Below are 16,874 nucleotides of genomic sequence, written 5' to 3'. Positions count from 1 at the left end.
ATCCACCTTCCTGAGCGACCCCAGGCCACTGGGTCCTAAGCCCAGAGCCTGGCCACCCCCCGGCCCCTTCTGGTCACTCCCACACCCACCTTCGATGGTCAGCATGGCCCTCAGCTCCCTGCTCAGCAGCTCAAATCTCCGCTCCAGGTCTTGCTCTTCTATTCTGCAACAGGAAGAAAGGTGTCGGTGGCGGGGTAGAGGGAAAAGGGAGAGGCCTCCAGAGGGTGATCAGAGGTCGGGGAGAATCAACTGTGATCCAGGGTCGGGGAATATTGGTCCACTTAGATTTGGAGATCTGTAGTGGGAAGGAGGCCCAAAACATTGGGGGAGGTACTCTGTTCCCTGAGGGGCAGGGGCAGGGGTGGGGGACTTACAGTAGCTGTAGTTGGTCCTGCCTCCGGATCAGAGCGTTCTTCTTATTAACCAGAGTGAACCACTCCTGGATCAGCACCTCTTCCTGGAGCCGGTTCGCACCTGGAATCCAGGCATGGGTCAGTAAGGAGCTGAGGCTTTGGGGAACCTCCCCCTGCCTTCTACTTATTTAATAATTAATAATAATTATGGTATTTATCAAGCACTTACTATGTGGCAGGCACTGTACTAAGCACTGGGAGGATACAAGCAAATCGGACTGGCCACAGTCCCTGTCTCACCTGGGGCTCATAGTCTCAATATCCATTTACCGAGGAGGTAACTGAGGCACAGAGAAGTGAAGTGACTTGCCCAAGGTCACACAGCAGACACATAGTGGAGCTGGGATTAGAATCCATGACCTTCTGACTCCTAGGGTATTTGTTAAGTACCTTACTCTGTGTCAAGCACTATTTGAAGGGCTGGGGTAGATATAAGATCAACAGGCCAGATAAGGGCCCTCTGTCTCACATAGGGCTCACAGTCCAGGAGGGAGAACAGGTATTAATAATAAGAAGAATGATGATAGTATTTGTTAAGCACTTACTATGTGTCAAGTACTGTGCTAAGCATTAGGGTAGATAAAAGATAATCAGATTGGACACAGTTCCTGTCCCACATGGGGCACAGTCTTAATCCCCATTTTACAGGTGAGGTCATTGAGGCCCAGAGAAATTAAGTTACAGATGAGGGAACTGAGGCTCAGAGAAGTGAAGTGACCTGCTCAAGATCACACAGCAGACGAATGGCAGAGCTGGGATTAGAACCAAGTCCTTCCCAAACCTGGGCTCTATCCATCTATCCTGGGCTCGAGCCCCATGTAGGACATGAACTGTGTCCAATCTGATCAGCCTGTATCTACCCTAGCCCTGAATACAGTGCCTGACACATAGTGAACGCTGAACAAATTCCATTAAAATATCCTCTGGACTATAAACTCATTGTGGGCAGGGAATGTGTCAGTTTATTCTTATATTGTACTCTCCTAAGTGCTTAATACAATGCTTTGCACACAGTAAGGGCTCAATAAATATGATTAAATGAATGAATTTTTTAAAAAAAGCCTCAGCAGGCAATTTTCTATCTGAATAGCAGGTAGTGGCAGACCCCCCCCCACCTCCAAATTGATGCTTTGGGCCTTGCTGTGGTGGGGGGTGGGGGTGGGGGTGGGCAGATGTGTGGGTCCCCCAGCCCAGCTCTGTGCCAAATCCGGCCCCGTACCTGTCTCCATGAGGCTCCGGAGCTGGATCTCCACCTGGGCAGCTCGCCCATCAATCTGTCTCTGCTCCTGCTCCAGGGCCTGGAGCTCGGCGCACACGTACTGACTCGTGTCCTGGAATCGCTGCTGAGATGCCCCCGGAGGGGACAGGAAGAGCAGGGAAGAGGAAAGGGGGGCAGAGGAAGAGGAGGGAGGGGAAGGCGAGGGACCGATGGGGAGGAGGAGAAGGGAAGGGGAAGTGGGGGAGGTGAAGAAGGAGGAGGGGAAGGAGAAGAGGGAGGGAAGGGGAAGAGGAAGGAAGGGAAGAGGAGGGGGGAGAGAAAGAGGATGGAGGGGAAGAGGAGGGAAGAGGAAGGGGGGGGGGGGGGGGAAAGGGGTTTCAGCCTCAGGTAAGGCCATCAGCCTTTTTATTCCTCCCCAACCCGGGACCCCATCTCCCCCAGCTCCGTTATATCTTACTCTCCCACGCACTTAGTACGGTGCTCTGCACACAGTAAGCGCTCAGTAAATACAAGATTGTTCCTCCAGAATCCCCAGGATCCCTTAGTGTCCCTATGCCCCTCAACCCATAGCCCAGGCCTCTCCCCCCAGTTCAGACCCAAGAAACTCCCTTCCCTGGCCCCTCTGGGTCTAGCTGGTATGCCCGTCCTCCTCACCATCACAGCCTCCTCTCCAGGGCTGGCACTGGAGCCGGGGCTCAGCGGGGGCTCGGCGGCCTCGGGGGTTCCTTCTGGAAACAGAGGTTCACCTTAATGCCTTCACCCTAGCCTGGGAAGATGGCCCCCTCCATGTCCTGAAGGCCGGGGTACTGCCAACCCCCAGGATGGGGAATGGGGGAGGTGGGAGGTGGGGCGTGGTGAGGCTGGCTTGATCCCCTAAAACCCAGTTATCTCACAGGAGTGGCCTGGAAATCAAGGTCTGGGAATTTGTTCTCAAGATCTCAGGGAATATATCAATCCACCCAACAGGGCCTTAACTGTGCCTACCTGCAGGGTTCTGAGGGGCAGGGGCAGGCCCAGACTCCGGGCTGATGGTGTCCTGTGGAAAAAGAGGGGGTCTTTTGAGAGGCAGGGTTTTTTGGTGAGGTGGGAGGGCAGAGAGAACTGAGAGCCAGAGGCAGGGTTGGGTCCTGACCAGTAGCCAGTGCTTCCAGGGGGACCCTAACCCTTACCCAGGCCAAGCTAGAGGGACCTTAACCCTAACCCTTACACAGGGGAAGCCAGAGGGACACTAACCCTAACCCTAATCCAGCCCAAACCAGAGAGATCCTAACCTAAACCTGACCAAGGCCAAGCCAGAGGAACTCTAACCTAACCCTAACCCAGACCAAGCCAAAGGGACCCTAACCCTAAACCCTAATCTAAGCCAAACCAGAAATCCCAATTTAGACTTCACCCAGGTCAAGCCAGAGAGTTCCTAACCTAAACCTCTAGACTGTAAATTCATTGTGGGCAGGAAATGAATCTGTTTACTGTTCTATTGTACTCTCCCAAGCACTTAGTACAGTGCCCTGCACACAGTAAGCACTCAATAAATATAACTGAATGAATGGCTGAATGAATGAACCTGATCCAAGCCAAATCAGAGGAAGTCTAACCTAACCCAGGCCAAGCCAAGGGATCTTAACCCTAACCCTAACCCAGGTCAAGCCCAAGCAGGGGGGAGAGATGGAGGGATGGGACACCCTATCCCTAACCCTAACCCAGGCCCAGCTAAAGAGGCCCTATTCCAGGCCAAGGCAGAGGAACCTAAACCTAACCCAAGCCAAGTCAGAGGGATCCTAACCCTAACACCCGGACATGCTTCCTGCTTGCTATCCACTGCCTTCTCCACCCGCTCCCCAACCCCCTCCCAATCCCATGGTCAGTAACAGGACACTGGCCCCCAGAGATCTCACTGGGTCTGAGAAAATTTTTCTCAGGGGACATCAGGGAGAGAAATGGAAAAAAACCTTCCTCCCCTTCCCCAGCCCTCTCCCACCCTACCCTCAATGTCACACCTACCAATCAGCAGTGAGGGGGGTGGGGGTTGTTACATAGTCCCATGCTCCTGGGATTAAGCTCCTGGGACTAGGTTCCTGGCATATCTCAGCTCAGCTCAGCTCCTTCCCCACTGGGGCTCGATTACTGCCTCAACCTCCTTACTGATCTCCCTGACTCCTGTCTCTCCCCTCTCCAATCCCTAGTTTACTGCCCAAATCATCTTTCTAAAAAATTGTTTAGGTCACATATCCCTGCTCCCCAAGATCCTACGTGGTTTCCCATCTACCTCCGCATCAAACAGAAACTCCTTACCAATGGATTTAAAGCCCTCAATCGGCTCGCCCCCTCCTACCGAACTTCACTGATCCCTATAACTCAGCCTGCACCCTTGGCTTCTGTAACAACAACCTACTCGCTTTGATGCCTGTTTACTTGTTTTGATATCTGTCTCCCCCCTTCTAGACTGTGAGCCCACTGTGGGTAGGGATTGTCTCTCTTTGTTGCTGAATTGTACTTTCCAAGCGCTTAGTATAGTGCTCTGTACATGGTAAGCGATCGATAAATACGATTGAATGGATTGAATGAATTGAATGAATATACCTCGATCTTGCCTATCTCTCCACAGACCACCGCTCTCTCCACCTTGAAAGTCTTATTAAAATCCCATCTCCATTCATTCAATAGTATTTATTGAGCGCTTACTATGTGCAAAGCATTGTACTAAGAGCTTGGAATGTACAATTCAGCAACAGAGACAATCCCTGCTCAATGATGGGCTCACAGTCTAATCGGGGGAGACAGACAGCAGAGCAAAACAGAACAAAACAAAAACATGACAATGTTATCACGATAAATAGAATCAAGGGGATGTACACCTCATTAACAAAATAAATAGGGTAATAAATAATATATAATAATGTTGGTTTTTAAGCGCTTACTATGTGCAGAGCACTGTTCTAAGCGCTGGGGTAGATACGGGGTAATCAGGTTGTCCCACGTGAGACTCACAGTTAATCCCCATTTTACAGATGAGGTAACTGAGGCACAGAGAAGTTAAATGAGCACAGTGCTGAGGGGAAGGGAAGGGGGAAAGGGGAGGAGCAGAAGGTGGAGGGGGAGCAGAGGGAAAAGGGGGGCTCAGTCCGAGGCCTATCAATCAATTGTATTTATCGAGCGCTTAATGTGTGCAGAGGACTGGACTAAGCGCTCAGGAGAATGCAATATAACAATACAACAGATGGTAGACACGTTCCCTGCCCACAACACGCTTATAATCTAGAGGCCTGGTGTCTTTACCTTGAGAACGGAAGCCTGGGGTGGCTTTGCCTTCAGAAAATCTTGGTTCCAAGTGACCTACTCCACCTAGAGTGCTTTGGAGAGGCTTAGGCAGCTCAGCTCCTGACCCAGGACAGAGGAATGGAAGGAAAGAGCCAAGTGGAGTGGGCCCTTTACAACTTAAAGGGCTTAAATTTATTTATTTACTTAAAATTTATTGATTTCTATTAATGTCTGTCTTCCCCTCTAGACTGTAAGTTCTTTGTGGGCAGGGAATGTGTCTGTTATATTGTTGAATTGTACTCTTTCAAGCACTTAGTACAGTGCTTTGCACATACTAAGAGCTCAGTAAATACGATTGACTATTTTGTTTTTTGTTTTTATAATGTTGGTATTTGTTAAGCGCTTACTATGTGCCGAGCACTGTTCTAAGCGCTGGGGTAGATACAAGATAATCAGGTTGTCCCACATGAGGCTCACAGTCTTCATCCCCATTTTACAGATGAGGGAACTGAGGCACAGAGAAATGAAGTGACTTGCCCACAGTCACACAGCCGACAAGTGGCAGAGCTGGGATTCGAACTCATGAGCCCTGACTCCAAAGCCCGTGCTCTTTCCACTGAGCCACGCTGCTTCTCATAATAATGTTGGTATTTGTTAAGCGCTTACTATGTGCCGAGCACTGTTCTAAGCGCTGGGGTAGTCACAGGGGAGTCAGGTTGTCCCACGTGGGGCTCACAGTCTTAATCCCCATTTTACAGATGAGGTAACTGAGGCACAGAGAAGTTAAGTGACTTGCCCAAAGTCACACAGCTGACAAGTGGCCGAGCTGGGATTCGAACCCATGAACTCTGACTCCAAAGCCCGTGCTCTTTCCACTGAGCCACGCTGGTTTTTGTTTTTTAGAATGGCACACAGTGCTTACTGTGTGCCAGGCACTGTACTAAATGCTGGGGTAGGTACAAATTAATCAGGTTGGACTCAGTCCATGCCCCATGTGGGGCTCACAATCTTAATCTCCATTTTACAGGTGAGGGAACTGAGGCCCAGAGAAGTGAAGTGACTTGCTCAAGGGCACACAGACAAATGGAGGAGATAGGATTAGAACCCAGGTTCTTCTGACTCCCAGGCCTGTGGTCTGGGTCAAGTCCTTCATCCCCTGTGATACCTTCTCTAACAACTGGTCTGTGGACTTGACCCAGATCCAGCTTTAGGTCCACTCTGACTCCCAGTCTTCTTCTGTTTGTATTTGACCCCCTCAGCCTTTGAGTCCAGCCTGGATTGTATAATCAGCTGTCCCCCTCCTATCTTACCTTGTGATTTCCTACTACAACTGCAGGCCACATAGTGCGCTCTTCGAAAGCCAACCTACTCACTATACCTTGATCTCATCTATCCCTCCGCCAACTCCTCGCTCATGTCCTGCCTCTGGCCTGGAACTCCCTCCCTCTTCATAATTGACAGACCACCATCCTCCCCACCTTCAAAGCCCTCCTAAAAATCACACCTCTTCCAAGAGGCCTTCCCCCACTACGCCCTCATTTCCCCTAATTCCTCTTCCTTCTGCATCGCCAAAAACTTGGATCTGTCCCCTTTAAGCACTTGATATTCACCTCGCCCTCAGCCCCAAATGTCCATATGTAACCTATTTTAATGTCTGTCTTTTGCTCTAGACTGTAATAATAATAATGTTGGTATTTGTTAAGCGCTTACTATGTGCCAAGCACTGTTCTAAGTGCTGGGGTAGATACCAGGTAATGAGGTTGTCCCATGTAGGGCTCACAGTCTTAATCCCCATTTTACAGATGAGGTAACCGAGGCACAGAGAAGTTAAGTGACTTGCCCAAGGTCACACAGCTAACAAGCAGCGGAGCCCTCATTAGAACCCATGACCTCTGACTCCCAAGTCTGTGCTCTGAAGCTCCTTGTGGGAGAGAATGTGTCTACCCACTCTGTTGTATTGCACTCTCCCAAGCAGTTAGTCAGTTAGTTCAGTGCTCTGTACCTGCTAAGCATTCAATAAATACCATCGATCGATTGATTGATAGATAATCTGGCTCCACATCTCTCTTCTCAAAATCCTCCACTGGGAGTCCTTGTGTCGCTTCTCATCGGACACCATCATCATCATCATCAGTGGTATTTCGTGAGCGCTTATTATGTGCAGAGCATTGCACTAAGTGCTTGGGAGAGTACAATAGAACAGAGTTGGTAGGCACATTCTCTGTCCACAGTGAGCTTGCAGTCTAGAAGGGGACACGCACCTTCTCCCTTACCTCACTGATCGAATACAAAACAATCCATATGTTTCACTCCCCTATTACCAAACTACTCACTTGATTTCAATCTCATCTATCTTAATAATGTTGGTATTTGTTAAGCGCTTACTATGTGCAGAGCACTGTTCTAAGCGCTGGGGTAGACACAAGCGAATCAGGTTGTCCCACGTGGGGCTCACAGTCTTAATCCCCATTTTACAGATGAGGGAACTGAGGCACAGAGAAGTGAAGTGACTTGCCCACAGTCACACAGCTGACAAGAGGCAGAGCTGGGATTTGAACCCATGACCTCTGACTCCAAAGCCCGTGCTCTTTCCACTGAGCCACGCTGCTATCTTGCCACCAGACCCTCACCCTCATCCTCCCTCTGACCTGGAACTCCCTCCCTCTTCATATTTGACAGCCCACTACTCTCCCCACCTTTGAAGCCTTACTAAAATCACATGTGCTCCAAGAGGTCTTCCCCGGCTAAGCCCTCATTTCCCATTCTCCTCCCTTCTGTTGCCACCTAAGCACTTGGATCTAACCCTTTAAACTCTTGATATTCATTCCACCCTCAGCCTCACAGCACTTATGTTCATATCCCTAATTTATTTTAATGTAAGGGAAGCAGTGTGGCTCACTGGAAAGAGCACAGGCTTGGGAGTCAGAGGTCATGGGTTCTAATCCCAGTTCTGCCACTTGTCAGCTGTGTGACTTTGGGAAAGTCACTTCACTTCTCTGTGCCTCAGTGACCTCATCTGTAAAATGGGGATTACAACTGTGAGTCCCACATGGGACAATCTGATCACCTTGTATCCCTCCCAGCACTTAGAACAGTGCTTTCTACATAGGAAGTACTTAACAAATGCCATTATTATTATTAATGTTTGTCTCCCCCAGTAGACGGCAAGCTTCTAACGGGCAAGGGAACGTATCTATCAACTCTGTGGTGTTACTCTCCCATGTGCTTAGTACAGTGTTCTGCATACAATAAGTGTTCAATAAATACCACTGATTGATTGACTGGCTATATAAACCTTCCTTAGCCCTCATGTAATGCTATACACTTCACGTATTTATTTTTGACCCCTCTATGTTTTTCAGTTTGTTCCCACCATTAGAGTGACGGCTCCTGGTGGGCAGGGAACTTGTCATTTCATTACCCTGTACTTCCCAAGTACTTATTAAAATACTCAGTAATTCCTACTAACAACTACTACTACTATTACCACTACTATCACTATTACTGCTTCTACTATTACCACTACTACTACTGCTTCTACTACTACCACTACTACTGCTTCTGCTACTACTACTACTATTACCACTACTATCACCACTACTGCTTCTACTACTACTGTTACCACAACTGCTACCTCTTCTGCTACTACTATAATAATGATAATAATAATAATGTTGGTATTTCTTTTTTTTAATGTATTTGTTAAGCGCTTACTATGTGCAAAGCCCTGTTCTAAGCGCTGGAGGGATACAAGGTGATCGGGTTGTCCCAGGTGGGGCTCACAGTTTTAATCCCCATTTTACAGATGAGGGAACTGAGGCCCAGAGAAGTGAAGTGACTTGCCCACAGTCACCCAGCTGACAAGCGGCAGAGCCGGGATTAGAACCCATGACTTCTGACTCCCAAGCCCGGGCTCTTTCCACTGAGCCACGCTGCTTCTCGATACTATTACCACTACTATCACTACTACTACTACTGCTTCTACTACTACTATTACCACAACTACTACTGCTTCTACTGCTTAGAACGGTGCTCTGCACGTAGTAAGCGCTTAACAAATACCAACATTATTATTATTATTACTACTATTACCACTACTATCATTATTATTACTGCTTCTACTACTACCACTATTACCACTACTACTGCTTCTACAACTACTACTGCTTCTCCTACTACTATTACCACTACTCTCCTTACTATCACTGCTTCTACTATTATTACCCCTATCATTAATAATAATAATGGCATTTATTAAGCGCTTACTATGTGCAAAGCACTATTCTAAGCGCTGGGGGAGGTGATACAAAGTGATCAGATTGTCCCATGAGGGCTCACAGTCTTAATCCCCACTTGACAGATGAGGTAACTGAGGCATAGAGAAGTTAAGTGAGTTGCCCAAAGTCACACAGCTGACAAGCGGCGGAGCTGGGATTAGAATCCATGACCCCTGACTCCCAAGCCCGTGCTCTTTCCACTGAGCCACGCTGCTTCCTACTATTACTGCTTCTACTACTACCACTATTACCACCACTGTCACTACTACTGCTTCTACTACTACCCTTAATAAAGAAACAGCGTGGCTCAGTGGAAAGAGCCCGGACTTAGAAGTCAGAGGTCATGGGTTCCAATCCCAGCTCCGCCACCTGTCAGTTGTGTGACTTTAGGCAAGTCACTTCGCTTCTCTGGGCCTCAGTGACCTCGTCTGTAAAATGGGGATGAAGATTGGGAGCCTCATGTGGGACAATCTGATTACCCTCTCTCTACCCCAGCACTTAGAACAGTGCTTGGCACATAGTAAGCGCTTAACAAATACCAACAATATTATTATTATTATTGCTTCTGTTACTATTACTATTCCTACAGAGGCTCAGAGAAATGAAGTGACTTGCTCATATAACACAGCAGGCAGGTGGTGGTGCTGGGATTAGAACCCAGGTCCTCTGACTCCCAGGCCGGCGTTACTTCCACTAGGCCACACTGCTCCTTAGTTTCGGAGGGTGATTGCTGGATCTCTTTGCCCCTGAGGGGAAGGGCATGGGACCACAGTTCTTGCCTGTCTCAGGGCTCGGAGACTTTGCTTCTAATAAAACACCATTTAGGAAGGGATATCACACCCATTACTAATAGGACAACTTCCTGGAATATTCTCCTCTTCTAACCTAACTGGCTCCCTCTGGCTATCACCCCATCTCCCTCCTACCATTCCACTCCAAACTCCTTAAGCGAGTTGTCTACAATTGCTGTCTTCACTTCCTCTTCCAATTTTCTCCTTAACACTCTCTAATCTGGCTTCCGCCCCCATCACTCCACGGAAACTGCCCTCTTAAAAGTCACCAGTCATTTCCTTCTTGTCACATCCAACAGCCTCTACTCCATCCTAATCCTCCTCGACCTCTCGGCTGCCTTCAACGCTGTCGACCAACCCCTTCCCCTGGAAACATCTAACCTTGGCTTTGCTGACACTCTCCTCTCCTGGTTCTCCTCCTATCTCTCTGGCTGCTCATTCTCTATCTTTTTCATGGGCTCCCACCCCCCAAACTGAGGGTGTCCCTCAAGGTTCAGTTCTGGGTCCTTTTCTATTCTCCATCTACACCCATTCCCTGGGAGAACTCATTCGCTCCCATGGCTTCAACTACTGTCTCTATGCAGACAATTCCCAAATCTACATCTCCAGACCTTATCTCTCTCCTGTGGGACATCTCTCTGTGGATGTTCCACTGACACCTTTTTTTAAATGGTATTTGTTAAGTGCTTCCTATGTGCCAGGCATTGTACTAAGTGCTAGGAGACATTCAAGTTAACCAGGTTAGACAACAGTCCATGTCCCACATGGTGCTCAGTCTTAATCCCTATTTTATAGTTGAGGTAACTGAAGCACAGAGAAGTGAAGTGACTTGTACACAGCAGACAAGTGGCAGAGCTAGGACTAGAACTCAGGTCTTTGTGACTCCAAGGCCCGTGCTCTATTCACTAGGCCATGCCGATTCTTATGAGTTTTTAACTTCCTTAAATGTCTCTAAATTTGACACTCCAAACTGAACATGTTCAAAAACAGAACCCCTTAACTTCCCACCCAAACCCTGCCCTCCCCCTTACTTTCATATTACAGTAGACAGCATCACCATCCTCCCTGTCTCACAAGCTTGTAAATTTAGGGTTATTCTTGACTCAGGTCTCTCATTCAACCCAACATATTCAATCTGTCACCAAATCCTGTCAGTTCGCTTTCCCGGCATTGCTAAAATCCACCCTTTCCTCTATCCAAACTGCTATCATGTTAATCCAAACACTTATCCTAACCCACCTTGATTACTGTGTATTAGCCTCCTCTCTGACCTCCCAGCCTCCTGTCTCTTCTTACTCCAGTCCATATTTCACTCTGCTGCCCAGATCATTTTTCTACAAAACCATTCGAGCCATGTTTCCCCATTCCATAATTAAAGGAACTTCTGTGCCTGCTCTGATCTCTGGCCTGAACGTTTAGTTTGCTGAAGTTTGTGCTTTTATGGGAAGGGTGTGTGAATGGGTTGCTGGGAGGCACTGAGGCCTACTGGATAAAGCCAAGGGAAGGGAGTCAGGAGACCTGAGTTTTAATTCTACCTCTATCTCTGGCCTTGCTGGTTGATCTTAGGTAAGGCACTTGACCCCTTTGAGCCTCAGTTTCCTCACCTATAAAATGGGATAAAATATCTGTTCTCCCTCTCTCTTAGGCTATGAGCCCTGTTAGATCTGATTAATATTATTTATTTGTGCAAAATCCTGTGCTAAGCGCTGGGGCAGATACAAAGTAATCAAATGGGACACAGTCCTTGGGGTTCAAACGCATTGTATCTGCCACAGAGCTTGACACAGTACTTGATACAGAGTAAGCAATTTACAAATACCACTGTTATTATTTTTGTTATTGTTACTATTATCATTATTACTATCATCATCATCATATTTGTGCCTCTAGATCTGTCCCACCAACCCCTTTAGGCTGGGAGAGCTTCCAAGGCAAGAACAAAGGCCTTTATATATCCCCACATCCCCCAGGGCAGGATTCATTTCTAACGGACACAACCGTAATTTATTTATTTTAATGTCTGTCCCCCGCTCGAGACTGTGAGTTCCTTAGGGGCGGGGAACGTTGTACTGTACTCTCCCAAGAGCTTAGTATGGTGCTCTGCACACAGTAAGCGCTCAATAGGTACCACTGATAGACTGATTGAATAAGGGTACTTAATTCCCATTTTCAGAAGAGGAAACCGAGACTCAGAGAAGCAAAGGGGCTTGCCCAAGTTCAGCCAGCAGGCAAGTGGGAAACAGCATGACATAGTGGATAGAACACGGGGCTGGGAGTCGGAAGGTCATCGTGTCTAATCCCGGTTCCATCACTTGTCTGCTATGTGGCCTTGAGCAAGTCACTTAACTTCTCTGTGCCTCATTTACCACACTTGTAAAATGGGGATTGAGACTGTGAGCCCCACGTGGGACAGGGACTGTGTTCAACCCAATTTGCTTCTATCCACCCAACACTTAGTACAGTGCCTGGCACATAATAAGTGCTTAACAAATACCATAATAATAATTATTATCATAGTCACAATTCACACATTTCATACATTACACATAATTCACACATCATACAATATCACAATTATCATATAATAATTGTTATCCATGATTGTTATTCTTCTTATTAATAATAATAATAATAGTAGTGGCATCTGTTAAGTGCTTACTATGTGCCTTGCACTGTACAAGCAAATTCTGTCACTGAGGCCCAGGCTTGTTCTGCTGGCCCAGAGTGATTGACGGGTTCCTTTCCCCATTTCCCTCCCCAGTGATCAATCAATGGTATTTACTGGGCACTTATTGTGTGCAGAGCACTGTACTAAGCACGTGAAATAATATTTAGCCATGTTCCCTGCCCACAAGAAGCACTTTCCTACCCACCGTCACCCTCTTCCCACGGTCAGTTTGGGAGGCGGAAGCATCCCTGCCCGTGAAGGTCACCCTCTCCCCGCCCCCCCCCCCCCCACTTACCGAGGCTCCGCCTGTGTCCACTTCATCAACGGAGAAGGAGGAGCTGCTCCGGAGCCGGGAGCGTCTCTTCTTCAGGAGGTCGGCATCCCGCACGTGCGAGAAGGAGCCGTGGGCCCGCGGCGGGGGGGTGGGCCCCGTTCCGACCCCAGCCTCTCCGTTCATCGATGACCGCCTCAATCGCACTCCTGCCCCTGGCCCCACCGCCCCATTCGCCAGCCCTTCTGGTGGGCCCGGGTTCCCACAGTCCTTGACTGAGTTGACATCGTTCCCGGGATCCTTTAAGGTCACGTGGTCATTGCTCCCAGCATCTTTGGCAACCTCTTGGACATCAACCTCAGCATCCTTTTTGGTAGTGTTGGTGTTCATCCCAGAATCCATTGCCGTTGGACTACGATCCTGCCCGGTATCCTTTGGAACTGCTCTGCCATCACCCTTGGCAGCTAGTACCCTGACCCCAGCATTTTCTGCTGAAATGCCATCTCTCTCTGCCTCCTCTCCGGCTCCCTTAGCATCACTCTCGGTTTTTGCACCAGCATCCTTAGCAACTTTGTTGACATCCTTCCCAGCATCCTTCGCACTTTTGTTGGCATCCTTTGCAATTTTGTTGGCTTCCTTCCCAGCATCCTTGGCAGGTTTGTTGGCCTCCTTCCCAGCATCCTTTGTGGTTCTGTTGGCCTCTTTCCCAGCCTCCTTTGTTGTTTTGTTGGCCTCCTTCCCAGCCTCCTTTGCTGTTTTGTTGGCCTCCTTCCCAGCATCCTTTGCTGTTTTGCTGGCATTCATCCCTGAATCCTTTGCAGCTTTGTTGGTCTTGCTCCCAGCATCTTTTGCTTCACTCGCAGCATCTCTTGCGGCCATGACCTCTGATCCGTGCTCTCGAAGGCGCTGGGCCAGGTGGCAGGAGCCCAGGGACTCTGGCAGGTCAGACTCTGTGACACCCACGCGGTAGGTGCTGGCCCGGCCCTCACCTTCCACTTGGACCAGCCGCAGTTCCTGGCCAGTGCAGAAGTCCCGAATCTGACAGAGGTACGTCATGACGATCAGTTTGTCCGGCACAGCTAGGAGTACCATGTCCGCCGGCTCCAGCAGGCGCGAGACACCCAGGGCTGCGAAGCCGTCAAAGGCCTGAAAGGAGGGGACAGAGAGGTGCGGGAGTCAATCAATCGATCCATCGTTTTTATTGAGTGCTTACTTACTGTGCAGAGTACTGTAGTAAGCACTTGTGAGAGTACAAGTTAACAATTGAATTTATTTAATTTTCGGTAGTTTATTCATATTAATGTCCCTCTCCCTCTCTAGGCTGCTCTGGGCAGGGAATGTGTCGGTTATATTGTTATACTCTACTCTCCCAAGCGCTTAGTACACTGCTCTGCACAAAGTAAGTGCTCAATAAATACGATTGACTAAGAGAGTTGGCAGATACGGTCCCTGCCCACAAGAAATTTACAGTCTAGAGGTAGTATTTATTGAGCACCTACTGCATGTAGAGTGTTAAATTAAGCTTTTGGGAGGACACGATAGAGTTGGTGGACATGATCCCTGCGCTTGGAGCTGACCCTCAGAAAGCGGTAGGTAGGAATTTCCTAGAAACCATCTTCTCCCGAGCCGGTTGATGGGAGGAGGGCCTAGAAACCCTCCAGACTCAGAAGGGGTTTTCTTAAGCATGTTTCTAGCCCTAATCAAGGGGCTACGAGGGGATCTCCTAGCGTACTCCATTAGCACAACCACCCACTCAATCAATCAACTAGATTTACTGAGCACTTACGGCGTGCAGAGCACTGTACCAAGGCCTTGGGAGATGATGCTATGACAGACTTGGTAGTCACGTTCCCTGCCCACAAAGAGCTTCCAATCTAGAGGGGGATGACAGGCATTAATATAAATAAATTATGGATATGGACATCAGTGCTGTGGGGCTAAGGGTGGGGTGAATAAAGGGTACAAATCCCCTCCTGACTGTGAGTTCATTGTGGGCAGGGAATGTGTCTGTTCACTGTTATACTATCCTCTCCCGAGCGCTTAGTACAGTGCTTTGCACACAGTAAGCACTCAATAAATGCGATTGAATGAATTAATTCATTCATTCAATAGTATTTATTGAGCACTTACTATGTGCAGAGCACTGTACTAAGCGCTTGGAATGTACAAATCGGTACCAGATAGACCCTGCCCTTTGACGGGCTTACAGTCTAATGGGGGAGACAGACAGACAAAAACAATAGCAATAAATAGAATCAAGGGGAATGAAAGCCAAGTGCAAGGGTGATGCAGAAGGGAGTCGGAGAAGAGGAAATGGGGGTTTAGTAGAGGAAGGTCTCTTGGAGGAGATGTGATTTTAATAAGGCTCTGAAGGTGGGGAGAGATCCAGGGGAGATACACTCCCCTGTGCATCCTAGGGCCAGGGTGAACTGAGCCCCTTGGCCTTGGTCGCCCTTGGACTTGCCCTCCCAGGATCACTCGATACCTTCCCCCCCAGTCCCACCCACCTGTTTGTTGTTCTGTTTGATGTCGAGAGGATCCAGGGAGGAAAAATCACTGCAGGAAAACAGAACTGGGGTCAGATGTCACGAAGAACCGCACCCTCTCCATGTTCTACCTACTCACTCCATTTTGCCGTGGCTCTGCCTTTCTCTTCCCTCGGTTTGGCCCCTCTCCCTTCCAATCATCATCATCATCATCATCATCACTGTGGCATTAATTTAGTTAAGACGTTACTATGTGTCAAGCACTGTACTAAGCACTAGGATAGATACGATCCAGGCCCAATCCCTGTCCCACCAGGGGCTCAGAGTGTAAAGGGGAGGGAGAACAGGTAATAATAATTGTGGTGTTTAAATAGTTACTGTGTGCCAGGAAATGTAGTAAGCGCCAAGGTGGATAAGAAGCAAATCGGGTTGGACTCAGTCCCTGTCCCACATGGGGCTCACAAACTCAATCCCCATTTTACAGATGAGGTAACTGAGGCACAGAGAAACAAAGTGACTTGCTCAAGCTCACAAAGCAGACAAGCGGGAGAGTCAGGATTAGAACCCATGACCTTCTGACTCACAGACCTGGGCTCTGAATCCTCATTTTACTCCTGAGGAAATGGAGGCCCAAAGAAGTTAAGTGATTTGACCGAGGTCGCCCAGCAGGTGAGTGGCAAAGCTGGGATCAGAGGCCCGGTCTCCTGACTACCAGTCCTGGGCTTTTCCCTCTGAGCCGTGCTGCTTCCCCCAAGTCTCCAACTTTTCCCTCTCTCCACCCGCTCCTCAGGGGCCTCACATCTTGTCCGGGTGGAAGTGGTGCAGGATGGCACAGAAGGCCAGGCCGTTGCGCCAGGACGTGGTGAAGTTAGTGATTCGGACCCCACTGTAGCCGGCGGTGACCTCCTGGCACCACTGTAGCAGGGACTGACTGGAGCTGATGAATGTGGCTGCGGCCTGCGGGGGTGAGGGGAGAACAAAGACAGGGAGGGGCTGGGGGGGTGGTCCCGGCAGGCCCCGCCCTCGCACACCCCCATCCTGGGGAGAGACCAGTGGGGCCCAGATCACCCGGCGAAGGGGGCGAGCCGCCAATCTCCAATCCTCTCCAGCCTCCTGCTGGCCGGTTGGATCGGCCAGGCCACGGGGTGCCTGGACCGGCTTGGTGGACACAGCCAACACCATCCGAGAGCCCAGATCCGACGTCAAAGTTCACCAGCAGCCCACACCAAGAGCGTCACCAAAGGTTTGGGTCAGAGCCTCCCGAGGCAAGTCCCATCAGGTCACACTGGTCCCCAGTGGTATGGAGGGGCCCTGCTCTCCTGACTGAGCTCAGCTTCGGGAGCAGAGGGACCCCATGCAGGTGGGAGTCCCAGGGAGCGTCCAACCCAGGGAGGGGACACCTCTACAAGGCCCAGATCCATGCAGCAGAGTCACACTAGTTAGCTCCGCCCCTCCCCCTTGCATCCTGGCCTCTTGGGTTAGTGGGAAGCA

The 16,874-nt window shown here is 49.2% G+C and overlaps 1 protein-coding gene across 3 annotated transcripts in view; it reads right to left on the bottom strand.

The window, feature by feature from the left end:
• Positions 1–16,874, bottom strand: part of EHBP1L1 (EH domain binding protein 1 like 1) — a 31,214-nt gene that overhangs the window by 4,137 nt on the left and 10,203 nt on the right. For 2 of the 3 annotated variants that reach the window (XM_029060467.2, XM_029060470.2), the window contains 8 exons: positions 16,183–16,340; positions 15,405–15,453; positions 12,922–14,043; positions 2,617–2,668; positions 2,287–2,360; positions 1,633–1,756; positions 375–474; positions 90–163 (listed from right to left, as the gene is read on the bottom strand). In XM_029060467.2, the coding sequence (XP_028916300.1) occupies positions 90–163; positions 375–474; positions 1,633–1,756; positions 2,287–2,360; positions 2,617–2,668; positions 12,922–14,043; positions 15,405–15,453; positions 16,183–16,340 (1,753 nt within the window). The remainder of the gene's footprint in view (positions 1–89; positions 164–374; positions 475–1,632; positions 1,757–2,286; positions 2,361–2,616; positions 2,669–12,921; positions 14,044–15,404; positions 15,454–16,182; positions 16,341–16,874) is intronic. The other variant, XM_029060469.2, reaches the window with a different exon arrangement.

Source organism: Ornithorhynchus anatinus, chromosome 3 (genome assembly GCF_004115215.2).
Source record: "Ornithorhynchus anatinus isolate Pmale09 chromosome 3, mOrnAna1.pri.v4, whole genome shotgun sequence".
NCBI classification, from domain to species: Eukaryota; Metazoa; Chordata; class Mammalia; order Monotremata; family Ornithorhynchidae; genus Ornithorhynchus; species Ornithorhynchus anatinus.
This window is presented reverse-complemented; position numbering and strand designations above follow the sequence as displayed.